Source organism: Stereum hirsutum (genome assembly GCF_000264905.1).
Source record: "Stereum hirsutum FP-91666 SS1 unplaced genomic scaffold STEHIscaffold_2, whole genome shotgun sequence".
NCBI lineage: Eukaryota > Fungi > Basidiomycota > Agaricomycetes > Russulales > Stereaceae > Stereum > Stereum hirsutum.
In genome coordinates this window covers 1204337-1222897 of record NW_006763132.1, presented here as the reverse complement: position 1 = coordinate 1222897, position 18561 = coordinate 1204337, and the positions used below count along the sequence as shown (strand labels likewise).

Genomic DNA, 18561 nt, shown 5'->3' with positions numbered 1-18561 from the left:
ATCAGCCAAGGCTTTCCTCATCACCTCCTCGTCCTCGTCCTCGCCCCCATCATCATCAACCATCAACTATCACCATCAGAAACGGACATCCCATGTATCATACGAGATAATCCCCATCCCCATGTATCAGCCCAAAGTCCGAAGTGTGAGATCGCGGAGAAACGCAGAATCGAATGCAGAAGGGTAAATCCGAATATGGATGCTTGTCTCGGAGAACGGAGCGCTGTGAAGTCTACCAGTGATTCACAGGTTACAGTAGTACGGATGTCGTTCACTGGATGACGACTACGACAGACGTCGGGATCTCCGCTCGCTGCTCAAATCACCCACCCCATTCTATCAGCACAAACTCCGAGTTATTATAAGACCACAGTATCGCAAACCGACCGAACGAGGTCGCTCGTCTCGGGAAACGCAGAACAGGTCCAGGGAACGGAGCGCTGTAAGTAACTGCACGATGACGACGACAGACGTCGGGATCTCCGCTCGCTGCTCAGGGTCTATGTACATCATGCACGAGATAAAGCCCGTCCACATGTAAATCCTCATCCCCATCAGACTATCAACACAAAATCCGTTTTCGACATCACAGCATCGTGCAACCGAAAAAGGGTCCAGAGAACGGAGAACGGGGAACTTACTGACCCACGGATGCACGGATGTACGGATGTCGTTCACTGGATGTCCGCTCGCTGCTCAGGTCAACCCATCCCCATCTCCATCCCCATCTATCAGCATAAAGTCCGTTTGTATCGCAAAACCGAATAGGGTTTTAGAGAATGGAGAACGGAGCGCTGTGACCTTACCGACTCACGGTCCAGGGTGAATATTGAATGCCGTTCGCTGTAACTGTACGACTCGGATTCCCCGGGATCTTCGCTCGCCGCTGCAGGGCCTAGTCGTAGTCTAGCCCAAACCCAAATATAAGTCAAGTTAGGAGTACTGGCCGTATGTAACATATGAGTGGCGTCAACCATCACGGAGCACGACCGGAAGTTGGAAGAGGATGCAACAGTTACAGTGATGTGACGAGCGATTCTCGAAGCAAGCAAGGACGGAAATAGACCGAGTGGCTAGTGGAACGAGTCAAAACCCAGATCGAAATGAACGGAGCTGTATGTTCGTGGTGTTCGTGGTGTTTTACATAGACATGAAGATACCGCCGGCAGAGACTCGGAGCCAACTTGGAGATTTCCGGCCATTGTCGGATATGTTTGGGATGAAGTTTGGTTAGTAGATGATACTTAAGTCAATCAGTAAGTAGGCAGTTTGCTGGGAACGCTGCAGCTCGGAATGTGTCCAACGGGTTCGAGGGACCTTGTTGTGTAGCAAGTGTAGCAAGGGAAACCGGACATGAATAGGAGCACCTGGTGGACGAGACGCGTACATAGTCTGGACTCTGGACTCTAGAATCGTTTTCTCGCGGGTTCGTTCCGGAGAGGGGGACAACTTTGGCAACGGGGGTTCCGTGAAGAGTGACGGGATGTTGATGTTGATATTCGGTGGAGGGATGTGTAGTTGACGGGTCTCAAAAGCCCTCCAAGTTGTTGTGTAGCTACATAGGTAAGGCGGACATGAAGAGCCTAGAGGAGCGCCTGGTGGACGGAAGGGAATACCGAGGCGCGAATCATGCCGGGGAAACTTGACCAACGGGGGTCGTGAAAAGTGGCGGTATGTTGATGTTCGATGGGGCGGCGTGGTGGAGAGGGGACGGAGATGTGTAGTTGAAAGAAAGAGAAAACCGTCGAAATGAAGGTCTTTCTGGTGTTTTACATAGACATGAACGCCGCCGTCTAGACATGAACAGGAGCGGGCGGGGGCGTAGTCTGGACTCTGGAATTGTTTGTCGCGGTTCGTGCCGGGGGCTAGGCAACGGGGGTTTCGTGAAGAGTAGCGGCATGTTGATGTTCGGGGGGTGGTACGGTATTGAAATCTGTGCAGTTAACGAGAAAGACTCACCTAGGCAGTGGTGGTGTAACGGCAATATGCGCACACAGCGTGAGTGACGATCGTACACATTTGAAACGATCCGAAGGTGTAAAGTTGGACACAGCACGGAGCGCTGAGACGAATTATGACGGTGATGGTGATGAGGTCGTGAGGCTAAAGAGAGAGAAAAAAGACGGAGATGAAGAGGTCGAGAACGGAAATAGAGAGATGGATGGAGAAAGCGGAGGAAAGGGACGGCATGATGGGATGGCGACGACGGGAGTGATCGCGAGAGGAGGCGGGTAAGAGTTTTGAGGAGAGTGGAGTCGTCGCGGTTTGTGAGATGTGGGCCTCGTGTGGACGGAGATGAGGGTGAGTGAGTCAAGGACGGGAGAAAGTCGGAAGGGGGCGGGATTCGGAGAGAGAGCTGGGACGGATTACGTTGGGGAGGGCGGTGTGGAGGATGTGTGGATGGAGGTGGGGTGTGGGAAAGAGCGTTCGTGGAATGCCGAGGGGATAGAACGGTGACGATCGACGGAGGACGGAAGAGAGAGATGATCAAAGCGCTAAGAGGGCGTGAGATGCCGGACGCCGAGCGGGGAGTGCCTGGACGGGGACTTGGAGTGGACGAAAGCGGGGATCAACACTCGCAGTCCGTCCTCCTGGTCCTCCTCTTCTCCTCTTCCCCTACAAATACGCCCAGCGATGGTCTCACTCCCCACACATCCTCCGCCATGGACCACCGCTCGTCCTTCGAACGCCTCGTCCCCGACGTCCTCGGCTGCATTGCCTTCCATGCATTCGACCCGCGCCGGCCACACGACCTGCTCTCGCTCTTCCTCACCTCGCGCACCGTCAAAGCAGCGCTCGACCCGCTCAAGACCAGCATTCTCGCAGACTGCTTCCGTGTAGCCTTCGACACAGAAGCCCCCGCACGCCGTCTCGGCGACTTCCACCTGACCGACGACGCCCTCGCTGACCAGCTCCGCCTGCGCTACCTCACCCTCCGCCGCGTCAGAGCCGCCCGTCCATCCACTCCCCTCCCAGTCCGCCAACGCTTCTCTGCGCTCTATCGCTCTAGCCCCGCTCTCCTGAAGCGCGACCTCTGGGTGCTCTATCTGGCCGTTCTCGAGGACGACTACAAAAACGCTGAGCTGCTCGTCAACTGGGCCGGCCTCCAACACTGGCTCTGGCTACTCGTTTCCCTCAGGTACGGTGCTCAGGGCAGGCCCTGGTATGCTCTCACCCAGGAAGACGTGGAGATCACCAGTCTCATCCTCTGGCTCATCTGGATGACCACCACTCCAGGTACCCCTCTCACTCCATCTCACCTTTGCCCCTATTCACACTCCACCCTCCCTCCCAGACGACATCCAGCGCGAGACCCCGATCCAGCGTCAGACCGTCCGCAATCTCCTCCATGCCTTTGTTCTCCGAGGTTTCCAGGTATCTCCCTCTCCTCCCCTTCCCCTCTCCCTACTCCCTCACTCCCTCGCTGATCACCTCCACAGTACCCATCCAGCTACTTCCCCTCCTCCTTCAAATCCCTCCCCCTCTGCCACTTCCCAGACCTCCCCCCCGAAGCCCTCCAACTCCCCTTCGACCTCGTCCCTCCCACAACCACAATCAACCACTTCTCTCTCCCCATCCGTATCTCTTACCCCCCTCTCGTCCCGCCCGCTATGATGCTCGCCTCTGCGCGCGCTTTCGTCGGGCTTAAACAGATGCCATATAATCAATACGCGCAGGCTATTAACCCGAATGACCCCGTCTCTGTTTTTCGCGCGGCGGCGCATCATCATTGGATCCATAACACGAATAAAATCTCGTTCCCTTGTACTTCTGCCTCTGCCTCCACCTCCGACGCACGCGAAGAAGAGAATGAGGACGAAGAAGAAGACAGGCCGACCCGTAGCGAGCGGAACGACGAGGATTGGCATCGACTCGTCAGTTGTACCGATCCTTTCGCGCTCGAAGATGAACCTATCCTTCGTGGACGGGTCATCTCACCTGGGAGCTTGAGTGGTTCATGGCACGGCGTCATCTCTGTACGTCTCATTCCTTTTCCTTTTCCTCGTCATCGTCCTCGTCCTCGTCCTCGTCCTCGTCCTCATCTCACACACACCATCTCATCTCACACCATCTCATTTCATCGAACGCTCTTTCATTTCATCAAACTCGCACGTCGTATCACCCAGCACCCCGACATCGCCCGCTTCTTCCCCATCCTGCTCTCCCCTTCTATCCCCATCCACGGCCACGTCAACCCCCCGACCGGCGACCTCGACTGCACCCTCACTCAACATCCGTTTTATTGTGAGCTGCGGGAGTATCATTCGTTTGAGGGTAGCGTGCCGTTGAGGACGGGGGAGTCTTGGCATGAGGGGGAGGGGGAGCGTGAGGATGGGGAGATGGAGATGGAGATGCATGGGGAGGGGATGATGAATGCTTGGTTTCCGGAGGGCGTTAAGATGCGGAGTGTCGAGGTTCGTTCTCCCCTTCCTTTCTTTCCCTATCCACTTCCCTTTCCATTTTTGCTTTTCACTTTTCACTTTTCACTTTCACTTTTCACTTTCCTCCTCCTCTCCCCCCTCCCTGTCAGTCCATGCGCGTATCCTGACCCATTCATTCATCCGTTCTGACAACTCGCAACAGAACGCCCTAATATTCGAAGACCCCACAACCTCCTCCACACACCGCTACGAAGAATACATCCCTTCCATCGGGGGGTATAATTCATCTACCGTGCGTTCGGCGCTGCCGCGGAAAGGCTTCCCGGAGCGTGATTACAACACTAACGGTGATGATGCTAACACGAACACGAACACGAACACGAACACAAACGATGATGGGGAGGATGGGGAGGACGGGAAGGGAGAGGGAGGAGGGCACGCGTGTGTGTTTAGGTGGAGGAAGGAGTCGCCTTTTGCAGGGGGGGTGTGGGCGGGGGCGGGGGGTGGGGATGGGGAACATGATGGTGAAGAGAGCGAGGTGGATCCTCAGCCATTGACAGGACAGCCTGACTTCCATTCCCATGGTCCGAAGGCTGGATCTGGGACCTCGAATCCTCGCGAAGATGACGAGGAAGGGGAGGAGGAAGAGGATGAAGGGATGGAAACATATTCAGATGCGGATGCGGAGGGGGAAGCACAGGGAGAGGTGGTGATGGAGGATCATGTGGATTATGCGACGTCGGGCGTGCAGGATATTATTCTTGCTGGCGAGGTCGGTCGTCTCTCTCTGTCTCTGTCTTTGCTCCGTTTATACATCGCTCCCTCTCAGTCTTCATACATCGCTCGCACTCTGTTTATACATCCCTCCACTCCCTCCGCTCCCCTCGCTTGCTCACATCTTGTCGTGTTCCTTGTGGCCTTGCAGACAGGCCCGCTCGGGGACGCATTTGGCCATTTTGGGTTTATAGCGCGCGTGAGATCGTGGGATGGGATGGTGTTGATGTTGAGGTATCCGGTACGTGTTGTTTCTCTTTCTTTCTTTCTCTCTTGCACATCTCGGACTTTTCAACTGACCTCGATCATCATCATTACCCCCGTTCCGCCCCGCCCATGCATGCAAACTTGAATCCTCCCCTCCCCTTTCCACTCCACCACCTCCCACCTCCCCCCTCTCCACCTCCCCTCTTCAACTCACCCAAACAAAGTCCGACCCCACCCACCACCCCGGCCCCCGCTGGCTCTTCCAAGGCTACATACACGCCGGCGGGAACTTCGTGGGACGGTGGAGGGATACGCAGGGCGGGGAGGCGGTGCAGGGGTTGGAGGGAGGGTTTTTGTTGGTTAAGAGGGAGGGGGAGGGGGAGGGGGGTGTGTGAGGTGGGTGAGGTGGGAGGGAGGGGGGGTGAGGTGGGAGGGAAGGAAGGGAGGAAGGAATGGGAGGGGAGAGGGGAGAGGGGAGAGAGGGGAGGTCGGATGCTTTGGAATGCTCTCATGTTTTGTTTTCGTTTGTCGTCTTCGTTTTCGTTTTCGGTTTTCGTTCGCGGTCGCGTGCCGCTTTGATCATCATCGGTGTTCAAGGAGCTTCACCTCACCGTCCTTCCGTCCTTCCGTCCTTCCGTCCTTCCGCCTGGCCAATACTCGTAGTCGGGGTGCATCTGCGGTCTGCAGCTAGTGTCGCTGTTTATTGTTATATGTACATATATGCTCAATTCTGTATCTACTCCACACACCACACACCATGACTTTCGCAATTCGCAATGAATCGGGCTCAGTTCACCTTATTTTCATGCCCACGGCGGTATTGTTTTCGTATATGGTGCTATAAAAATCCGATTACTTTGTCTCGCTAGATAGCATTATAAGTCTAAGTGCATGCCCTCGTTCGCTCGATTCCTAATACTACAGTAGTAAAAGGTCAGACCCGTTCGTTCGTTCGTTTATTTGTCCTTATTGAATCCCGAAGCCCCCGCTTCATCGCTATCCGATCTGGATCTCAAGACTCATCGAGTTGGATCGACGTCGGATCGGGGTTAATGCATTATCTCCGATTCCGATAATTTGTGATCTTGATCGCTCGGAGGGGCTGGACGACTGGATATTGAAATTGAAATGCAGATGGAGGGGGAGATGGAGATGGAGATGGAGAGGGGGCTGCGTCATCGTTCGAATCGGTGTGGGTTCCGTTTAACGTTGTAGAGAGAGAGAGAGGGGGGGGGACTCAAGAAGATAAGTCCGTCGAGACCTAGGGAGGGATGGTGATGACTGCGAGTACTTATATTTCAAAAGCGTTGGGTTGTAAGTACGAAGACGAAGGCGGTCGGGTGATAAGTGCTATAAAATAAGATACGTTAAATACTGCGATAGATGTACAGTACATTTGAGCGAGCACTGGACCGAGGAGTGAAACGAATCACTGAGTTGCTGAAGGAGACAGACCGGTTGATACCCTGGAGGAGAAAAGAGATGTAGAAGGAGGTAGAGAGAGAGAGAGAGAGAGAGAGAGTTAGGGACCGAAAGAGGGGGGATGGGATGTATGAATACAAGATGGACACAGGAGGATAATACCGCTCGAAAGATAGATGAAGATATAAAAGGAAGCTAACCCCAACAGATACCAAAAAACCCACAGAAACAAACACGAACTCACCGCACCCGGGCCACACCTCACCCACAATCCCCATCAACCAAACAACTCCTCCACATCCTCCACATCCACAAGCACCACCCCCGCCTCCTCCAACTCCGCCTCTATCTCCCCCTGCACCACCCTCGCCCCCGTCCTCTCCAACGTCCCCGAGCTCTCCAACATGCCCATCCCGACGCCCGCACCTCCCAAGCCGAGACCGAACGGCGCCCGCGAACGGACAGCGGCCCTCCTCCTCCCGCCCGGCGTGGGCACATCCATCCTATCATAAGTCCCATGTGCGCCCCTCACCAACACGACCTGGTTACGCCTATCCAGCGCTGCACTGCACGTCGCGCGTATACAAAAATCGGTCTGGCAGCCTACGACGACAACGAGGACGTTAGGACCGGGTGGGATGAGCGAGAAAAGCCGCGTATGTGAAAACGCGTTGTTTTTAGGGGTTGAGACGACGGGTTCGGAGGGTAGCGGGCGGAGAGGGAGGGGATACGGAATATGGAGGGATGCGGGAGGGGATGAGAGTGGGCTCGATGGAGGCGAGGAGGTCGAGGAGACGCTACTGAGGCAACGAGCAGAGCGTTCCGGACCGGGATCGAGAGGGTCGGAGGGATATCCTGCGTGGTTAAGTTTGCGAGGATCGAGCGAGAGCCGGTCTCGATGGTGAAACGGGACGGAGCAGGCTGCGGCGGTGGCGGTGGACGTGTGTGCGTGTGCGAGCGGCGAGGAGAAGAAGTCGGGGGGATTTGTGGTGTGGATGATGAGCGGTTTGTCGCGGGCGGCGCGGGCTATGGAGAGGACGCGCTGGAGGGCGAGGAGGAGGATGGCGCCGTCGGGGACGCCGAGGGGCGGAGGGAGGAAGTTGGACGCTTGGGCGTCGATGACGAGCAGCACGGTGTTCGGTGGGGCTTGCATTTCGGTCGCGTTGCTCGTTTTTCACCGTCGCAATCAGGCTTGTTATAAAGGCGATGGGTGAACTGTGCAGGCCTGGAGTGGAAGGTAGTGGAAGGACGGACTCAGGGCGAATGGAATGTAGCGGAAGGCGGGCCCTCACTGCCCCGGCGCCACCCCCTGAGCCCTCTCGCCACCCGTGCCTCCCTGCACGCGCGACCCCAAAGGCGGACGAACTTGGGAAACTATCTAGGTTTCACAACTCGGCTGAGGACGCAATGCGCGCAACCCTTGAACCCGTACAAGTTTACATCCTGAACTCAGATCAGTGCAGATTTACTAACTGGTGAGAAACGCTGGATCGGTGCTTACCGTCCCAAAAGACTCGTCGCCTTTCGCCAGGAGACTTTTGACTGCTGGCAAGGGCGTAATGGAAGGCATCGTGTTCATGACGAGGCAGACCCTATGTCGCGTTGTTTGCGGTTCACTCGGGATTATAGGGTTGCGTCTTCTCTTTATGTGAACGGGGGTTCTCTCCGGCTATGCGCATTGCGCTCACCTTTCTTCCCTCGTCATCACAATCTCCTTTCCTTCCTACCCTCAACCTCGACTGAGTTCCCAATCCAACTTCTGTCTTCCAGGTCACATCGGTGGGAGTTTTATGGGCAGCTGGGAGGACACGTTGGCAGGGCTCGGAGCCAGAATCACAAAGGGGCGGAGATACAGAAGCCGACGCCGTTTGGGTTTGAGCATACGTGAGCTCGAATTGAGAGATACGCCGGGGACGACATGAAGTTGTGTGATAGAACACAGCCTGAGGAAGAGGGCAGCGGTGGTGGTAGTAGCGGTAAAGATGCACGGATGACGTAGTCTCCCAAAGGCAGTGCAGACGATATTTCAACCCGAGGATGGATGACGCTGTCTCTACTGTATACAACTGCGCTCTCTCCTCGCTCGCCCGCAACAATGCCCTGGCTCGGTATGCATACACTCGTCATACTTTTCGCGCATCCATTCTCACTGCTTTCCTGGACGCAATTAATGCTCGTTTTTCTCTCCTATATGATACGTTCTTGGATCTATTGCTGATATTTTTCTTCGTGGTTTTATTCAGCACCTATCGTTCTCTCGCCCGTCCTTACACGTCTACACTCTTCAAGCTTCCAGTTCGCGGACGGTCGTGCCGTGGCTCTCATGTGACATGTCCGAGAACGGTGCCACAGTGCGCCACTAGGCACAAAAACGCTATTTGGCCTTGTTGAATTCGGAGGCCTTCGCCTTTGACGGTTTCGCTTCCGCCGGGCTACTAATATCGATCGGAACGATCGACGTTGTGTCTTGTCGCATACTTGACACATCTCACCTCCCTCTCTGTGCTTTGACTTGGAGTTGTCTCTTCACACCCCTTGATGGGGACGCCGGCTAAGTTTGCAAAAGGCGTATACACTCGAAGCTCTCAAATGCAAATACTCTCCGACTCTTTCCGTTGAACTTGGAGCTATCGTCGAAAAGCTTAAGGGCCCATCATCGTCATCCTGGCTACTTACCTAGTGGTAAAAAATCTCGTGGCCTCATGGTTGGAGGAGTTCAATCCAACCAAGGTTTATAGTATGGCCCTAATATTTAAGTTGCCGACTCTGCCAATGACTCGTCTCCTGGGCGTTTTTGGTATGTTATACATAAGGTGCGACGAACCGCCGTTCCTGATTATCAGGCTTCAGTACTCACCAGCTCCGCTAATACCTCCATTTCTAAAAGGAACTTCGCCCTCAAGTATTCAAACATGATCATCGGTGGCGACTTTACTGGCAACTTGAATCTCGTATCACAACCTTACCTCCATATATATATCGTACATTCCACTACCACATACTACTATATCAACCCCTTCCCTTTCGCAACCCTCTTGTCCTCGCGCGCATTTCAACCCGGGCCACATTCCGTCAAGACTTCCCTCCACTTGCGGAGAACATGTACAGGGGTCAATTGTCAATTGAGGGACCGTCGAGGCCCAGATAAGTATCGTGATGGACTGCGCCTTCTTCCTATGTAGCTTGCTTCTACCGGGACATCCAGGCTTCTTCGAACCGTTGGATAGCTCCGAAGGCTGGCGGGGTGAATCAGGGGCGATGAGCGGGGTAGGACTGGGTATGTATGCGGGATCATATGACTTTTGTTCGACGAGGGAGTACTTATTGGAAAGGCGAAAGTGAAGAACGCGAGGAGCTGAAAGGTGCCCACTATTGACGTGACGGTCGCGGACGTTGCGGGAGGACTGAGAGTTACAGGACGATGGCCCGCGTTAGAATCTTAGAGGGTTAGTGGAGGTGTTTGGGACTAATGATTAGATTCGTGTGCATCGTTTCCACCCATATTCCGTCTCCTTGTATGGAATTGTTACTACGAAATTAAAATTGTAAGAAGATGTGTAACATGTAGCGCGCTTCGAATTGAAGACTACTTGGGTTGTGTAACCCCTCAGCTCGAGGCTTCGGCAGAGTGTTACACTCGTTGTATCCAGTGAATCCTCTCCTGGACCAGGATTGTGATCTGTCATTGTCATACCTTGGTCACATTGCCGTCGGTCGGCTGCAGTTTCGGCTGCGTGAGCGGCTTGAAGAAGTTGGTTCCAGGAGCACTCCGTCCGAGTGAACAAGGCGAGTGAGAAACTTTGGGTCTGATCCCGAGGAGGGTGACTACTTTGATTCCATGATGGTATGCGAGGTTGCTCGACGACGAGACGAAGCAAGTGGTATGTAACGAATTCTTCGACGTAGAAGGCTGTCGCAGACTGCACAAATCAGAAATCCGCAATACGAAAGCGGCAAGGCGTAAACGAGGACTCGAGCGCTGAGAAATTCCAGCGAAAGAGGAAAGCGGGATGCACGGTCGGTGGTAGTGCGGGGGAAGGTGACCGTCCAATGGTTTGGCGTTGCTTGTAGGAGCATAAATAGGTGCCCAGCCCGCATTGGGCCACATTTCCCTCGGACCAGAGTTCGACCCGTACCCTGTCCTTGCCACCCTTCCCCCCTCTACTCCTGGCACAACACAGCAAGAAGGCCCGGCTAGCGAAACATGGGACGCAAGAAGATTGAGATTCAGCCAATAACGGTCTGTATCATCTCACCTCCTCTTACGTCGTATATGTCTTGCCCCATTCCCACTTCGTCTCTGCGCCGTGCTATTTTCGCGTCCGTCGTGCTTACCTTCGCATCTGCGTCTACTTCACCGCCAATCCTGTCGCCGTCGATATTTTCGTCGCCGATTGAATGTCGTGGTTTTGCAGAACGAGCGCAACCGCTCCGTCACTTTCCTAAAGGTAGCCTGCCAAGACTTTCTAGTTGTAAAAATAGCATAGCTGACCGCCACGCGCCTTCATCGCCTCCTCCCATTATACATTGGCATTTATGACGAGCAGCGCAGGACCGGTCTATTCAAGAAAGCGTACGAGCTCGGCGTCCTTTGCTCGGTCGACGTCGCAGTCATCATTTTTGGTCCGTCCACGCTTAGCCTGTTGTCTGTTCTATTTTTGGCTCACGTTCACCTCCCTGTCCTCAACAACAATCCTGACGGTCTCGTTATTCAATATTCATCGAATGCTGAGCAGAGAAGCGACAAGGGCACGCGGAAAAGCTTTATCAGTATTGCTCGTCGGACATTCGAGGCATCGTAGACCGTCAACGGCGGGTACGTCCGCGCTTCCATATCTCACTCTCACTTTCGTTCCTTCTCACATCTCCGTGGGACTATTATAGTTTAGCGGAGAGCGCGACACTCGAACTCCGAGCGACTTCAGCGGGAACCCGGCTCCCTCTGGTGCTGCGGGCGCAGAAGATGACGCCGGAGACGACGACGACGATCAGGATATGGCGGATGAGCCTTCCGCTCGCGGTGAGGGTGACGCAGACGGAGGGAAACCATCCGGTGGAGAGGAAAGAGGAAAGAGAGGGAGACCACTTTCAGTGAAGGCGGAAGGGGACATGGGTATTGACGTGCGTGCACTTTCACCAGTTGCTCTTCGTTCATTATATCAGACTCTCCCGTCTGTTTTGTTATTGACGATCTTCTACTTATGTGCGATACAGATGGACTATACCTCCTTCTCAAACCACCCACACCACAACCACCCACTCTCCTCCAACTTATCCTCTTCGGCGTCTACTCTCTCCATCCCCTCTCTAGTGCCTTTCAGCTTTGACGACGTCTCTTCCCTCGGCGGCGTGCCCTCCATTTCGACTTCCCCAACGATGCCCATCTCTTCCGACCGACACACACGCAGCCGCCTAGCGGCCTACCAGTCTCACAGTCATCTATTGCACCAACAACAATCGCACCAACCGTACCCATCTCTCGGTTCGCATCTCTCTCTCACACACCAGCTGGGACGGTACGGAAACGAAAGCAATCCGAACAAACGACCTCGTCTCTCAAGCACCTCTCTCCCAAGTCTCGACATGCACCATTCCTATCCACACCATTCGCCCACGTCTGCAACCAGCCTCGTCGGACGAGGAAGCGCGTCCTCCTACCTGTACGACGACTCATCGCCTCTACACGGAGGCGGAGGCGGCAGCGGCGGGAATGGAAACTCCCCATTTCACGACGAACACTCACACTTGCATGGTCGTACTCCAGCGCCGCCACCTTCTTCCTCAGGTGGTGCAGGAGGATACGGACAAATTAAGTCAGCGTCGCGCCGACCCGGGGGTTTACCTTCTTCTTCCTCTTCTAATTCATCGACGCCACAGCCTGGCTACCCGGGACGTACGCATCCCCTGTCGGGTCCTGGTGGTGGCCTAGGTGAAGGAGGTGGGGGTGGGGGTGGGGGTGGGCATGGGGTGGGAGGACCGATGAGCCCAGGAGGGCAAGATCTCTTCGCCGGTGTGTTTGGTGCGGGAACGGACTCCGGATCGGGAGATGGTACACGAGGGAACGGGGGAGCATCAGGAGGTGGTGGTGGGGTAAGCGGCCTACCGTTCAACTATCACTCCAACCCACTCTCCGCATTCGACCTGGAGTCCCTCTTCAGTGATCCCGAACCTCCCGCGAATAATAACAATGAACTGATGTACTCGTTCGACTGGCCACAGTACAACCCAAGTTCACAATCGCAGCAACATGGTTCGTCGGACCACTCATCCTCAGGCGCAGGGAGAGGGACTAGGAACGGAGGGGACGGAGGAGGGAATGGAGGGATGGTAGAGGGACCGAATTGGTTGGATTTGTTGGCTACTGCGGTGCCAGACCTCGATATGGGCGCTTCGTCCTCGTCTAGTCTCCCTCCTACGTCCATGTCTGGCTCTGGCTCTGGTCTGAGCGGGACGAACATCGGCATCGAAGGAGAACGGGGTGATAGCGAGGACGGAGAGGGGGAGTTCGTGGGTTTGGATGAAGGGATGGGTTTGGATGGGTTTGAGATGTTGGGTGCGCAGGGGAGGGGTGAGAAGAAGGACAGTAGGAGTGGTGGTGATAGTGATGGGTAGATCAAATTAGAAAGTAATCGCTAAATCTGAAGGTAGGCAATGAACTCATTATCCAGATATGTCCTTCATGCGCTGAGACTGATCTCTATTTCAGGAACCATAGCCTTTAACCATCTCGTTATACTCCTCGTCAAAAAAAACCAAAAGTCAAGATCTTTTCCCATCGGCACTACTCGCCCTGATTTGATTTATGCAATGAGCGGGAACTTATGGGGGGTTGATGGGAGCCTGCGTTGTCTATATTATTAACGGACACTACTCTTCATTCTCGGACAATTCTTGAATACCGTAACTGCCGAACAATTATGCTACCGGTGGGCCACAGTGGCCCCACTCTTTTTTCCGGGCAATCTGTAATGTTCATGTCTGCTGCAATGCGCAGTGGTGTACGGCCAAATTGTGGGCGCAAAGAAGGGCGGACCACAAAATGGAGCACTACTAAGTATCAGTGGCCCCTTGTTCGGACAAACCGTTGTTCGGACAGTGCAAAAAACACGTCCAATTCCCTATCGTTTCTCCCCGTTCAAGTTCTCATAAATCATGATAAATCACCACTAGACCATATGTGAAGTGATTTGAGTACAATAATGGCAGTGGGAGGTCGAATGGGGAGGGGGGTGTTTCGGACGCTTTGGCGGGATCGGCTGTCCGATCGACGGTCCCACCCCCCGATCGACAACCTTTCTCTCAAGCAATCCACAACAAAATTGCATGGGCATGTAGCTACAGTAGAGGGCATTGTGTGTGCAAATTTTCATGGCAAGAGACCTTATACTGCCTGAGCTAGATTTTTTGCAGTCCGGATTGTCCGAACAAAGGGCCAGTGATAGTACAGCGTTGGCGACAAGTTGGCGACTAAATCCGGGACAGTGGCCACATCTGTCGAGATTATCTTATCTGACATGCTCAACTCTGAGTGTGTGGCGAGGCTTCACAGGCCTGCTTCGAACCAATCGTTGTACCTCATCGTCCTGCAGGCCGACATGGCAGATCACCAGACACAGTTCTCCACGAAGGCAGGAATATCCCCCACGTCCGCAATAGGAACCTATGAAACAAAGCATTGGTCCACATCCTTCCTTCTCCCAACATCCGAGCGCTCTTCCGAGTCTAGCCACACGCAACACAAGCGGGCCTTGATAGTCCTGAACCAGCCTTTTTCTTTCTCGCTATTCGATAGGTTATGGAGCTCTACCCAACACCACTTCTGCGCGGATGGCGGTGCAAACAGGGTCCATGATCTTCTCCGGGAAGCTTGCTCGTCTGCGGACAATGTGCAGGATTGTGGCGAGGCCGTAGATGAACGTCTGTGAGTTATCCAGCCTTTCGACTTATGTTTCGAAACTGATGAGATTTGCGGTCTAAGCAAGTATCTCCCAGATCTCATCAAAGGCGACCTCGACTCTCTTCGCGACGATGTCAAGGACTACTACACTTCGAAAGTCTGTAGTCTCCCGTATCCACATATACACCATAGCATCTAACGAGAAGGGCATGAACTTTCATAGGGTGTCCCAATAATCACCGATGAGGATCAGTATTCCACAGATTTGATGAAATGTATATCCAGTCTCGAGGAGATAGAGAAACGCTCCACAGCACCAGACGACGTGGGTCCATTCTACCTTTGCCTTCCTACCTTCTCACCTCAAATCAACTTTTCAGGATATGTATGAAGTCGTTCTTCTAGGCGGACTTTCAGGTCGTTTGGACCAGACCATTCATACCTTGTCATACCTACACAAGCTTCGGAAGACTGGTCGTCGTGTCTTTGCTGTCACCGATGAGAACGTCGGCTGGGTTCTTGACGAGGTATGTCAACGCTTGTGATGGGCCCCGTCTGTCCGATCTTCACTCAACCTTCAGCAGGGAGAACACTTCATTTCAATTGAGCACTCGGTACTGGGCCCCACATGCGGCTTACTTCCCGTCGGTATCGATTCCACTGTGCTCTCAACTACCGGTCTGAGGTGGAATCTGTGTAAGTTCATCAACTCTTTAGAGTCTTTTCCCTCCCTTCTGACACTTTCACCGATACTCCCAGCCGATAACGTTTCATCTTTCGACGGCATGGTCTCCACTTCAAATCACCTCGTACCAGAAGAATCGACCGTATGGGTGAAAACGTCCAGACCTATCTGGTGGTGTGCAGAGTTGAAACAGATAAGCTAGTTGCACTGCTCATATTTCCCGTGATACCGTCCATAGAGCTCGTGTGTAAGTTTCTGATATGCTTATTGGATAATAACTATCTCTGTCTCCGAAGCGCTGCTACGAAGGAGCAATGGCCAGCCGATCCAACTTGCAATCCCGCGGATCTGCTATGGTTTGATCCACGCTCATGGATCTTTCGGTTATATTTTCACTTACCTGGTCCCGTTGATATCTGACCTGTCGGGCAACGCTGGATCTGGATTTCATTCCGTTGATGAGTTCGGAACTTCTACGGCGGCGCTTGTGGTCGGGCCAATAGCCCTCCAAATTTTGTAAGTGAATTCCGCTTATTTTCAGACATCTATGCTTACGCATTGTACATCGGTCAAGATTGTCGCCGAGGTAAATCATAGGTTCACCATACGCGGAACCCGTTGATGCAAAATTCCCGTAGCACCTACATATGATATTCACCTTTCACCATGCGACATCACGGCTATTCATCGCTTTCTGGAGGCCGTTAGTGCGGTATGCCCTCTGAAGTTTGAGCCCCTTCGAGATTGTCAAAGTTTCCGAATCCTCGCTGAATATTACAGCGGAATACTCTGCTGGGACGGAAGATGGACACGCTAATGTCCCCCAGGGCGTTCGGGATTTGCTTCACGTGGTAAGATAAACTTGACATCGTTTCATTGTTTGATTAGCGTTGATCGGCGTCTGCGCATTGCACGGGTGCTTGTGGCTGGTACAGGTTTTGGTCGCGATAATATGACAGAATAGTTGAAACGTGTTCCTCCATGAGTATCAGCTCGGGCAGGTTCACAAATGGGCTACACGCACCTGACCGGGAAACTTCGCTTCCACAAGGCCCTTCTCGTCGCCAATTTTATTGAGCTGGCACCATACGATGCTCAACTCAAGGTTAAGTCTTATCTGATTCAACAACGTCTGTTACCACCCTGTTTCTGGATGAGGCTCTCAACCCGGCCAACCCTGTTTCATACCTGTCTGCGTTGAGCTATGTCAAACTTGTGGTAAGCTCATACTTATTCAATTATGGGACATTTCCTTTCGTCGACTCCAATACTGATACTGGCTTTCGCACTACATCCACAGAATGTATTCCTATCGGGAATTTAGAAACTTGACTGAATGAGAAGTGATATCGTTCAGGAATCCCAACGAGGAGACGTTATTACCGAGCTACCAGGGCTAGTATGGTACGCCGGTGAGGCCGGCCATCGGCAATATCTGTGTTGTTTCGACTTGTTGGTTGAGTTATATGTTGATCCTCTGCACATGGGTATTACCCTTCCACCTCACCTGCTCACAGGACCCCTGGATGCGCATTGCACACAGTGTTGGACTGCATCGCACAAACTGGCTGCGTACCCCGCCTTCTCTGTATGCGACGGTTCACAGCTCCATGGACATTTCTGCCAGCGGTCGAGTGGCGTTGAAGAAGTGACAAAAGCACCATGTTACCATCTCAGATGATGTCTACGGGTTCTACTCGACATGGAGACATATCCCCGACCACATTGATGGCGTAGTTTCTTCTCTATGGTCTTACATCGACCGGTTTCAAACCGCTAGACTTTGCACTTGACGCCCTTGACATCCGTAACATCTTTCTGGTACCCGTCATCCGCGCAAGCGATGAAACAAATTCTCACATTCACCGTATCTATTCTGAGCCCGCGCGTCGGCGCTGGTTGAAGTTATCGCGTAAGCACACCGTTCAAATTATCTGAAGTGCAATATCTGCGGGTGCTGATTGCACACTAATCAGAGTTCTGTAACTACCAGGACATTGTACTACAAAATTCATTATTCTGGCCAACATCAGCAAGGAGAGCCTAAACAGCCCATGTGGGTCTGCAAAAATGGACGTTGTACAGCGTCGTCCTTATGCGACTTTCCCTGTATCTTGCTCTTGCTGTCCCGTTGATGTTCCCAGAGCTTGGCACTAGACGCGAGGGTCAACTATGTGTTCAGATTCAATCACTAAAGGGCCTTCAGCCCGAGTTTCATACGCATAGCAGCGGGGCGCTGGCCAGCTCACCTATTCACACATATCCTTGCAGTATAGCCAATTATTTGGAAAGACAGACACCGCCAGGCAGGTCTTTCAATGGTATAAAAGATGTCGTCGTTCTGCAGCAAGGGCCTCATCCCAAGTCCTCTCAGCTCATTCCTCACGCCTTCACCAATCAACCTCCAACCCTCACAACAATGCGTTTCTCCACTCTCTTCCTCGGTGTTTCTTCTGCTCTCCTTGCCGCTGCTCCTAGCTTCGCCAAGGCCATCGACAACGGTCTGAGCAAGAGGCAGTCGTTCACAAATGAGCGCATGACCTTCTACGAAGTCGGCGGGTGAGTGTGGCTCGTTTTCAGATCCTTGAAACCCGGGTGAAGAGCTTACGGGTGGGTTTATTTTGATAGCGCTGCCGGAGCTTGTGGCCAGACGCACTCTGACGATGAATACGTGAGTTGTGGGTTTCTCACTGAATTTGATCCGTCTAATCTCATTGCTCTCCATTACTGTCGTTAGGTTGTCGCTCTGAACGCCGATGTGGGTCACTGCTCTGAGCATTCTTCCAAAATCTTGTTGTGACGAATTTGGGCCTATCACTAATTTACTCCTCGAACAGCAATACGGCTCTGGTGGATACTGCGGCGACTCTATCACCATCTCGTACCAGGGAAAATCTACCTCGGCTACCATTGTGGATGAGGTTCGTGCTTATTTTGTTGTGACTGGCATTGCAACGACCCATTTTTTGACACGCTGCCATTCTGTCCAGTGCCCTGGTTGCCCCTATGGAGGTCTCGACCTCTCGCCCAGCCTTTTCAGCTACTTCGCTGACGAGTCTGTCGGTGTGATCTACGCTGACTGGAGCTTCAACTAGGAGATGCAGATTCATAACCATCTGAGCTTCTGCTCATGCTTAGGATGTATTATATATAATGTATCGGTCCTGCATCAGTTTCCAGTTCAACCTGGTGCT

At 53.2% G+C, this 18561-nt stretch overlaps 6 protein-coding genes across 6 annotated transcripts; 5 read left to right on the top strand and 1 right to left on the bottom strand.

Moving 5' to 3' along the window:
- Positions 1-2510: 2510 nt before the first annotated feature.
- Positions 2511-5758, top strand: STEHIDRAFT_152613 (uncharacterized protein; the record flags this gene model as incomplete). Its single annotated transcript, XM_007299726.1, has 7 exons — positions 2511-3237; positions 3296-3375; positions 3441-3977; positions 4128-4415; positions 4585-5154; positions 5212-5397; positions 5588-5758. The coding sequence occupies 7 exons, from the start codon at positions 2511-2513 to the stop codon at positions 5756-5758; spliced, it is 2559 nt and encodes an 852-aa protein (XP_007299788.1).
- A 1304-nt stretch (positions 5759-7062) lies between these two features.
- On the bottom strand, positions 7063-7938 carry STEHIDRAFT_48612 (Isochorismatase hydrolase; the record flags this gene model as incomplete). The annotated part of the gene is made up of 3 exons (XM_007299217.1): positions 7063-7150; positions 7232-7552; positions 7727-7938. 3 exons carry the CDS (start codon positions 7936-7938, stop codon positions 7063-7065), a joined length of 621 nt encoding a protein of 206 aa, XP_007299279.1.
- A 49-nt stretch (positions 7939-7987) lies between these two features.
- STEHIDRAFT_118154 (uncharacterized protein) lies at positions 7988-8590 on the top strand. Its single transcript, XM_007299725.1, has 2 exons — positions 7988-8422; positions 8474-8590. The coding sequence occupies exon 1, from the start codon at positions 7992-7994 to the stop codon at positions 8262-8264; it is 273 nt and encodes a 90-aa protein (XP_007299787.1). The 5' UTR covers positions 7988-7991; the 3' UTR covers positions 8265-8422; positions 8474-8590.
- A 2399-nt stretch (positions 8591-10989) lies between these two features.
- STEHIDRAFT_107627 (uncharacterized protein) lies at positions 10990-13397 on the top strand (the record flags this gene model as incomplete). Its single annotated transcript, XM_007299724.1, has 6 exons — positions 10990-11025; positions 11201-11233; positions 11333-11408; positions 11522-11601; positions 11670-11906; positions 12000-13397. The coding sequence occupies 6 exons, from the start codon at positions 10990-10992 to the stop codon at positions 13395-13397; spliced, it is 1860 nt and encodes a 619-aa protein (XP_007299786.1).
- A 983-nt stretch (positions 13398-14380) lies between these two features.
- STEHIDRAFT_49810 (thiamine pyrophosphokinase Thi80) lies at positions 14381-15569 on the top strand (the record flags this gene model as incomplete). Its single annotated transcript, XM_007299313.1, has 6 exons — positions 14381-14658; positions 14764-14839; positions 14906-15011; positions 15076-15209; positions 15267-15378; positions 15442-15569. The coding sequence occupies 6 exons, from the start codon at positions 14381-14383 to the stop codon at positions 15567-15569; spliced, it is 834 nt and encodes a 277-aa protein (XP_007299375.1).
- Positions 15570-18123: 2554 nt separating this feature from the next.
- STEHIDRAFT_49221 (uncharacterized protein) lies at positions 18124-18462 on the top strand (the record flags this gene model as incomplete). Its single annotated transcript, XM_007299268.1, has 2 exons — positions 18124-18288; positions 18358-18462. The coding sequence occupies 2 exons, from the start codon at positions 18124-18126 to the stop codon at positions 18460-18462; spliced, it is 270 nt and encodes an 89-aa protein (XP_007299330.1).
- Between the last annotated feature and the right edge of the window lie 99 nt (positions 18463-18561).

Bases quoted from the DNA above. Each gene is read 5' to 3' on its own strand.
- STEHIDRAFT_118154 (XM_007299725.1), top strand. From the start codon at position 7,992: ATGGGTGAACTGTGCAGGCCTGGAGTGGAAGGTAGTGGAAGGACGGAC.